At 37.8% G+C, this 9,238-nt stretch overlaps 2 protein-coding genes across 6 annotated transcripts in view; both read right to left on the minus strand.

Moving 5' to 3' along the window:
- Positions 1-478: 478 nt before the first annotated feature.
- On the minus strand, positions 479-4,628 carry sinhcafl (SIN3-HDAC complex associated factor, like). 2 transcript variants are annotated; one of them, XM_034883698.1, is made up of 6 exons: positions 4,486-4,628; positions 3,225-3,385; positions 2,994-3,093; positions 2,783-2,897; positions 2,234-2,384; positions 479-2,112 (listed from the first exon to the last, which is right to left on the minus strand). In XM_034883698.1, exons 2-6 carry the CDS (start codon positions 3,350-3,352, stop codon positions 1,938-1,940), a joined length of 669 nt encoding a protein of 222 aa, XP_034739589.1. In that variant the 5' UTR covers positions 3,353-3,385; positions 4,486-4,628; the 3' UTR covers positions 479-1,937. The 2 variants fall into 2 exon arrangements, with proteins under 2 accessions (XP_034739589.1, XP_034739509.1); XM_034883618.1 differs by having other exon boundaries at positions 2,234-2,387.
- A 931-nt stretch (positions 4,629-5,559) lies between these two features.
- The window catches only part of dennd5a (DENN/MADD domain containing 5A), a 32,326-nt gene continuing 28,647 nt past the window's right edge, over positions 5,560-9,238 (minus strand). For all 4 annotated transcript variants that reach the window (XM_034880900.1, XM_034880731.1, XM_034880819.1 and 1 more), the window contains 4 exons: positions 9,036-9,118; positions 8,344-8,467; positions 8,000-8,168; positions 5,560-7,100 (listed from right to left, as the gene is read on the minus strand). In XM_034880900.1, coding sequence (XP_034736791.1) covers positions 6,917-7,100; positions 8,000-8,168; positions 8,344-8,467; positions 9,036-9,118 — 560 coding nt within the window. In that variant the 3' untranslated portion in view covers positions 5,560-6,916. The remainder of the gene's footprint in view (positions 7,101-7,999; positions 8,169-8,343; positions 8,468-9,035; positions 9,119-9,238) is intronic.

Here is a 9,238-nt window from a genome sequence, read left to right on the forward strand (position 1 = left end):
AAAAAAAAGTATTACAAAAACATCTACATTGCATGTTCGAAGGAAGTGCACACAATTCAAAAAGACTTTCTGAAAGGCTCTACATCAATTATCAAAATGTCAGTTTAAAAGAAAAAGGTTTTGCAATAAATAAATATAAATTACATGAGAATCATAATGACAAGGTCAGGTAATTCATTAAGGCACATCTTACATCCCAAAATGTACCTCGCAAAAACGATATGGCAACTCCCTAAGGACAAAAAACAAGCTTATTTCCCAGCTTAAAAGGGAGCAGTATTCCTCCTTTTAATAACAAAAATTAAATCATAAAACATGTTCAGCATTTAACTACCCTGCCGCAGAAATGTTTATATATTAAGCAACTTCACAGACCATTGCCTGTCATTTCAGGAAGTTTGAGATTGATTACAATAATGCAAAAAAAGGACATCATTACAGTATTAATTTGAGACAGTATGCACCATGGCTAAAACTGTGCAATCTAAGCATTATTTTTTTTACTTTACATACACAAGAAATATCTTGATACAATTATGAATTTTGATTAGGAAAGTCATTGCTGAAATAATAAATGCTTTTTACAAGCCAGTTTGGTTGAATAACAATCCACCACTTTAAACTGTTATAGCGTGAGTGATAGACACCCCCCAGAGCATTTCTCACATTCAAAATGTCTGCATAGTTTGAAATTCGACAATTGCTTCTGAAGACAGATCACGGAAATGGCAAACACATTTTTTTCTAAAAGCATTTTCTAGCAAAAATGTAGACTAACCAAAAAACATAGGTCATGTGTTTCCTGTAGGTTCTGTTTCTGACCATTGCATGGAATTAGCAATAAAAAAGGAGTATTGCAGCTCACTGCTGCTGCAATTAACCATTTACCTGTCCCTGCAGTTTACACATATTTCTGCAGAACACAAGCTACAGCTTTGCACACCTTTAAAATGAAATATGCCTGAGAAAACGAGATGTGAAAATGTGAAAAAACCTATCAACTGGCTTAGTGTAAAAGTACATTTTTAGCCCCTTTCACACACACAAATCTTTACAGAAGTAGTGGTTTGCTATTCCTGTAATTTTAGAAGGTTTGATGTACCAAGAGCAAAACCTTTTTGTATTTACAAAATCCATTTGCTTTACAACATGCACTGTAAATTCATTAAAGGCTGTACAAAAGAAATAAATAAAATCACTTGTTATTCCAAAAGGCAGAGGAATGTCCTGCATGCATGGTCTAACCACATCTAGCCAAGCCAATGTGCACCAACTGATGGGAAAATCTAATTGGAGTGGTTTAAACTTGTAGCATGCTTAAGCGTTCTTATCTATACACACATTAAAAGCTTATTAAATTCATTGAGAACAGTTGTCCTAATGATTCCTGGGGTGACCAACAGCCATTTGTGTACAACAAATCCTACAGACTCACGCATTCACACTATGAAACTAACATAAGACAAAACATTGCTGCAGCGTTGAAGAACAACTCCAACATTAATGGAAAGCTGGTATTAGAATAGCTGGTGACTTTCATCTGCACGCTTAAAATGAGAAATTATGGAAACAAATAGAACAGTCTTGATATGTGTGAAAAGGTGACAAAATATTTACAATGTTGATCACTTAATACATAAACAAAAACAATTCCAAATCAGAACTGGAGCTTTGACAAAATTTGCTTCCTCAACCTATAAATAACACTAATGCCCATAATACGTTTTTTTTTTTCCTTTTGGTTTTCTATAAAAAAAAAGAAGAAGAAAAATCAACTCTATACAAAAGTTAAAAAATACCCATATAAAAAGGAACATTACATAGTAAAGAACTAACTAACTGATCTAATTGGGTGAGTGGAAATGGGAGGTCTGCCACTGGAGACAAATCCAGGAGGATGCCATGGATAACCCTACAGGGGGATTAAACAAAAGCAATCACCAGGTTTCTTTCATGTCTTCTGGCAGTTGTGGAGGAAGTGTGTCTGGAAGGTGTGCGGCCACTTGTGTGGACGCCAGTTTTTTGGAACTGCAGCAGGGCTTGAAGAGTCGAGGATCAATAATCACCTCTCCAAACCGCCCCTTATAGACAATCCCACAGCACACCTTTTGCCTAAAGGGGGGAAGATGAAAGACGACCCCTAGCATTATTAATCATATTAAAAGACACAAAACTGCTTAAGATTTTTTGCCCGTTACATTGTCAAACACAAAGCTGTTCAGAGATGCCTTACCTTTTCCAGTACAAACGGTCCAGGAAAGAGAAGATAGAGGGAGTCGGGCGTCTTTGTTTGGACTCGATGTCTGAGCCATCATCTGACAGGTTGCTGTAACTGGGGGACTGTGCAGGAGACACACTGGAGGTCGTGCTGTGGGCATCAGAGTCTGCTTGTAAAACAAAAAAAACAAAAACAATTACACTTAATGTTTAGCGCACAAAACAGAATGAAAGTAGTCTGCAAACAATATTGATTCTAACTAGTGCAACTACAAAGTATGCTTATTTATTAACATTCTGTTTTCTAGAAAGACTGTCAGAAAATAGGGAAAATGGCCATAGCAATCAAGCCACAAGATGCTGCTAAAAGTCATTTTTAATATCAGGCTGAGAAGAAAACCATACACACCAAACCCAAGACTGACAGAGTGAAATTGGCCGTGATATTAGGCACTTTCTAAGCATTCCACTTTAACTTTAAGTCAACAAATATTCCTTGTCTGAATATTGCCAAATCTATTGATAATACAAGAATAAATCTCACACTAACATTTAAGCTACTTACTTTGTCTCTTTAACAGGTGAATCTTCTTTAGCTTGCTTTTCTTCTTTCCATCACTGTTCTTGGTCTTCTTGGGCTTTGTCATCTTGAAGCCTGGACCAGCTCTGGCATCCACCACCTAAAGCAGGTCAGGCAAAACGTCAAGTCAGATTAAAGCCATAACACCCCAATTGGACGAATAAGATTCCCACGGCTGTAAGCAGACATCACTTACGTGGTTCCAGTTCTTTTTGGAGCCATTAGGTAGCTTCTTCCACCTCTTCACCAGTAACACACAGGCATTGCAAATGTCTCCAACACGATCTTCTGACAGCCTTACAAAATGAATGAAATGAAAGTTTAACACCCTAATGCATATTTTCGACCTTCTGTTTATACACACACACATGCAACACACACCGATTAAAACATTACAAACGTACAATATAAATAAATGAGTTTTTACCCAAAACAGAGCTCGAATGTCTCTTCATATCGACTGCTGTCTGTGAAGCGTGAACTGGATGACTTGGTCTTGCAGATGCAACAGCCGTCGTTACTCCGGTAGATCTTGGACTTGTGAAAGCCAAACATAGTCTGTCTGTTGGTAGGGGTTATAGCAAAGACCTGAAAAGGTAAAACAAAGATCGGTAAGTGGCCCGACTAGAAGGACCGTTGATGTCTGCAGACAGTTGTGTATTCTACTACTGAAAAGGGGGCGGTCCCTACACGCACACCCAGTTACAACCAAGCCACTCTTATACATTTAACATATCCTGCATTAAACTCATTCAAGGCAGCAGTAATTTGCATATAAAGTTAGTTGTCCAACAACTAAAAAAGTATAACTAACTTAAGCAATAGCATCCAGGCATCTTAAGGAATTTAAAAGCCGAATTACGCGAACACCAAAACAAACAAAAACCGACATTCCACTAACGTTACAATCTGATGTTAATGGTTGTGTTAAAGACTTAAAACGGACCAACTATGTCACATTTGATGCGGGATCAACTGATGATGCAGGATCGTAAACTTTCAAACACTCCCGAGTCCTCACAGCATTGGCTACGTTAACGTTAGGTGAATCGCAGAAACCTTACACCGCCCACAACATAGCGTTTTACTATAGTTCACTGTCTTTTCTGAAAATCGGTCAATATGCTTGTAACTTTGCTAGCACAAAGATAATGGATATAGTTGATGTTAGACATTGTTTAGCCGTGAATTTGTTTGCAGCGAAAACTCGAAACAAAAAGCGGGCAGCAGCGCTTTTTGAAGTGAAGAAACAAAAAGCTACACGGGCTATTCGCTGAATTATGTGTAACGTTAACACGCCTGTCTAAATAACACACCTATATTAACATTGTACAATGCATGTATGTTGTTACTATTTCGATAAAGTACAAAAAGTTGCGATGAACGCATCCTTCCCATTAAATTCAAACTTTTGCCCGCTAGAGCGCCAAATATGGTTCATTGTTGTTAGCTGTTAGCATGCTAGCTAGCCGACTATGCTACCATTACCACGCCACGCTCTCGTTCACTTCCACGTTATCCCATTGTCGAGTCGGTTAGTCTTTGCACATTTAACGTTAGCTTGCAACAACTAGAAGCGAACACGTCAGGTTACAACTACACCATCACAATCAGTCTGTTCACAAACAACAAAACAGTCAAATTCAACAAATGTAATTTTTGTACAAGAGAAATAACAGTGCACTTACTGAACAAAAACTTTGAATCTTCGCCGTATTCCTTTCTCGCACTGCGCATGCTCTTACTACTACTGCATACAGCTGTCATTAGAATATCATTAGCATAAAAAGCCGGAATGAAAGGGCTGAGCGTACTATGACCACATAAGGAGTGGAGCCGTTGAGTTTGAACCTGGATTCAACCAATCGCTGCTCTCCTCGCGTACTCTTCAAAAGACATGAATGATGGGAGGCGTAGTGAACTAGCGGGAATTCACTGTGCCGTCACAGTTGTTAACGGCATTTTTTAAAACTCAAAATCCCATAAACCACCTGGCCTAATGCTTTAAAAAAAAATGCTATTTGACATGGCGCGAACAAGTTTGTTTACATTTTCTCAGCTGAGGAAATTCATTCTTCAACTGATTTATTTAACATAAAAGTGATGGAAAATTCAGTTTTATAATGTTAGGATATTTTGTATTTAATAAGTAAAGCAAAAGTTGTCCAAAACAGTTTAAATTTGACTAGGGGCTTCAACTAACAATTATTTTCATTATTGATTCATCTGCATATTATTATCATCATTACCGGTCGAGGCAAATGACCGCCCTCCCTAAGCCGTGGTTCTGCTCAAGGTTTCTGCCTCTTTAAAGGAAGTTTTACTTGCCTCCGTCACTTAGTGCTTGCTCATGGTGGAAATTCTTGGGTTTCTGTAAATAACATCATAGAGTACGGCTAGATCTGCTCTTTTATGAAAAGCGCAATGACATAGCTGTTGTGATTTGGCGCTATATAAATAAAATTGAATTGAAATTGAATTAAATGAATAATTTAGTTCATGATTATTCTTTTAAATCCCAATTTTCCAAAGCCCAATTGCTTGTTTTGTCTAGTCTAGCATTGCCAGAACTATCTCCACAATGATAAGACAATAGGTATCCACTTTACTATCACTGAAGACTAATAAAACCAGAAACTATCTGCATTTTATTGCTGAAACCAGTGAACCTTGTGACTACATTTTCTCAGCTGAGAAAGCACATATAACAAATAATATACCTCTATTAATAAAAAAAAATGGTTGACTCTAATACAATTAAATCCAGGTTAACGCATTACAGATGCTTTATTCTTAATATATTTTTACACTGTACACTGTTGCTCACTTAGTAAACACTACATTACACAGCTATGTCAACAAATGTACAACAGTATTGGAAAACAAAAATATATATCTCCCAAGATGCTCATGTGTGGGTTTTACACAGACGAGTACAAAAGTCATTCCAGACATGGTTGGCACAGAAAAGAAGTCCTTCACATATTAAATCTCTTGTTTTGCACAGTAAAGTTTAAAGTATGTAATGGTGGAGGGCCTGGTAACACCTCAAGACACCCCGGTGTGGAGTTTGTAGAGGGGTTGAATTTTCTTTTGTGGATATTGCATAGCAAGAAACCATGATGACAAAATCAGGAGTGGGAAAGAGCTGTCCTTTTTGCTTCTCACATGGGAAGAAGGAGATCATCCTTCATCACGAGAAGTCTACACAGGTCACCACACTGTTTTTATTCAGAGAAGAGGGCAGATGTAGTGTCAGGGTTGGGATGTTGATAGAAGAAAGGGCTGGCTGTAGGTATTTACATGAAGCCTTTCATTGTGATCTACTTTGCACAGAAAGCTGGGTCAAGCATTTCTTAGAGTACTCATGTCTGGAACTCAAGCTAAATACTTGGGGTATTTTCCGTTATCCAAATGAACATACTGTCCATCACTAGAAACAGGATTCAACCACACAGTCTTACTATCATGCAAAAAGGATAATTTTCTCTGCTGAAGGTATTCCATGTAAAAGACCTGAACACTAGTACATTTCTCAGTGAAAGGCCCAAATGTAACAGCTGTTTTACTTCTATGTAAGTGAGACTTTTTTCCACACTACAAACCTCCTGGCATACACATACTTATGAAGCATACTTCTACATCATTTGCTTTAAACTCTGCATAATGACATTGGAATCTGAGTTGACAACAGAGCAAGCAACTTGACTGATTTAATAAAATAATACTGTTTTTCTTTGAAAATATATTAACAGTTTTGATCCTCGCTTTCCCTTAAATATAGCCATTGTCAGCAGTTCATGATAACAATGAAATTATTTAGTTTCAATAAAACATTATAGCACAAGTCATTCATCATCAATAATGTGAAAATGATGGTTCATTATAGAAAACATATTTTTAACATCTAATGGCAAAGTCATTGAGGATAAAAAATAACAACATATCTGGAAAGGCTCATTTTACTTTATATATGGCAAATGTAACAGTAGCTTTGATATAAGCCAGAAAATGTCTTTTGTTCAAGTCTTTTCCTGCATATAAAAGTTCAGTTATTCTTTTAAGTGGTCCCCAGTGATCGTCCTGGTCAGGTACAACTGGTGGGAAGTTGGTTTGGTATTAGATACCAACACCTTTGACAAGCGAAGCCTCAAGGGTGATGTTGAACTCCTGCAGAGTCTGCAGTACTCTGATCAGAGAGTTTACCAAAGAGCGGTCTTTCATCAGCGCGATGTCTTCGTACATCTGAGCGGTGATTGGACAGTCTGCGAGCAGAGCGATCCAGTGATGCAGCAAATGGTCCCTGAGAGAAGAATCCACACATGAATTCAACATAACAGCTTAACACTAGAGACTGATAGCAGTTACTGTATTTAGCAATTTTCCAATTAAAAATAATTTAAATCCACGGCGGTGTAACAGCTCATTTTAAAGGAAAAACCATATTATACTGTAGATAAAAATATCTCCCTCTCCTAAGGCTTGTTGAAAATGTGAAGGGCTGTAATTTACAATTATTTTCATTACTGATTAATCTAAATTCTTTCAATTAATTAGTTGTTTTGAATATCAAATGTCATCCCTGTGTATCCCCATGTACTTCAAGAATCCTAAAAAGAGTGATCATTGTCACTTGACCCCTTGCAGGTCAGGATGAAGGGTCAGATACAGAACAAAGCATCCACAAATGTTAGCGGTTCAGTGTCGACACCAAAAGACATTTCAGCAGGAGAGTGTCCTGTCTGAACCATGGGTCAGTCAGATCCAGAATCCGATGAGGAGCTATGCGCTGGATGATTCAGGTTTCCTTGCTGACTTTTGCGTTTTAAACAGCGATTGGTTTAAGGATTAGTGACGTACCTAATTGAACTTGACAGTGATATTTTTTAAACTCAGATTCAAGGGAAGTGTGCAGACACCTCCTTCTTCTCTTTAGGAGAAGAATATGAAAACGCCTCTCCTTGCAAAGTTAAAAATTAGTATGATCAAGGTTAGACCTTTTAGGTGATATAAACATAAGAAAAACAGGTTTTTGAGTGGAGGGGGACTTTAAGTATATTGAGGAGGGGACTGTCACTTTATTACTACACATGGTTCATTGCATCCCCTCTGACACCTAAACATCCTGAAACAAATGTTTAACATGATCACTACAGTCCATGTAAATGTGTGTCTGGAGGTTAGGGAGTGCTGTCTGCCTACCTTGCACCCAGACAGACGAGCATCTGGAACTTCCCGTCCTTGCCGATGTTTCTGGATGTGTTGTTGATGGCACGCATGAAGCGGCAGAAGTGGCGCACTCTGGTTTGCCAGTTTTCATCTGGCGTCACCTCCCGCTGCTCAGCACTTTCAAAATAAACTTGTGACTTTTCTGTTTAAGCAAAAAAAGGGTACATAAAATATAAATCATTTACACAGTAATGATTCCACAGTAATATGAAGGTCTGTTTGAAGAGACACTTGATAGGCAAAACATTAAGTATTTGTTTGAAATATCACTTTAAGGGCACAAGTAATGTAAAGGAGTTACGATATAAAGTCTTTACCCAAGAAGTCCCAGATGAAGACATTCTTAAAGAGTCGGGGTGATTTGAAACCGTGCTGGAAAACTTGCTCCAGAGCCCAGACAAGGCCGTACTCCCCACAGAGGAGAAGGGTCAGACTGCCCCTCTGTGCAAAAACAACAGGGAAACGAGGTGAAAACTCATTACAAGGCTGTTATTTTATCTATTTATTTTTTTAACAAATGACAATTAAACGGAGTGCTTTTCTAGATTGAGTTATGTCTATTAAAATAACAACTTTAATAACAGTCTCCTTACATTGTTCTGTCAGCACTGTAAAGAGGAGATGTAAAGCGTGAAGGGAATTTCCCTGTAAAAATCCTTTGTACTTTGACTACACAATGAATCCTTCTTAAAACGTGTAATCAACAGTAACAATACCCATCTCCTCTGAAGTATAATTATCGACCTATGTGCCTTAATAAGTAATTATTATTAGTGTTTTATATAGGTGCCGTTATTACAAAATAATTCCAGGCCATAAAAGAAGTATAATGTCAACTTCTGAGAAACAGATAACCTTCTCCTTTTATATGTTTCTAATGTGAATTACACCACACATGCCCACAGTTACAGAGAAGCTTTGGGACCACCACAGCAGCAAGCTGTTTTTCTTCATTTGTTATGAATAATAGAACTACATGTTGGGGCCCGTCTAGACTGCTGTCTCTCACCTCCTTCTCCGGCTTGTGGAAGTGCTTCACGATCCCATTGATGGCCTCTCCCACTCCCTCCTGGATCTGACCTGTGTTTAACTCTGGATGTGAAGAAAAAGGGCAAACAAAGATTGTGTGAGACAATACAAGCACACAAAGGGATATCATATTATATATACACACATATATACATAAACATATATATATATATATATATATAT

Source organism: Etheostoma cragini, chromosome 1 (assembly GCF_013103735.1).
Source record: "Etheostoma cragini isolate CJK2018 chromosome 1, CSU_Ecrag_1.0, whole genome shotgun sequence".
NCBI classification, from domain to species: Eukaryota; Metazoa; Chordata; class Actinopteri; order Perciformes; family Percidae; genus Etheostoma; species Etheostoma cragini.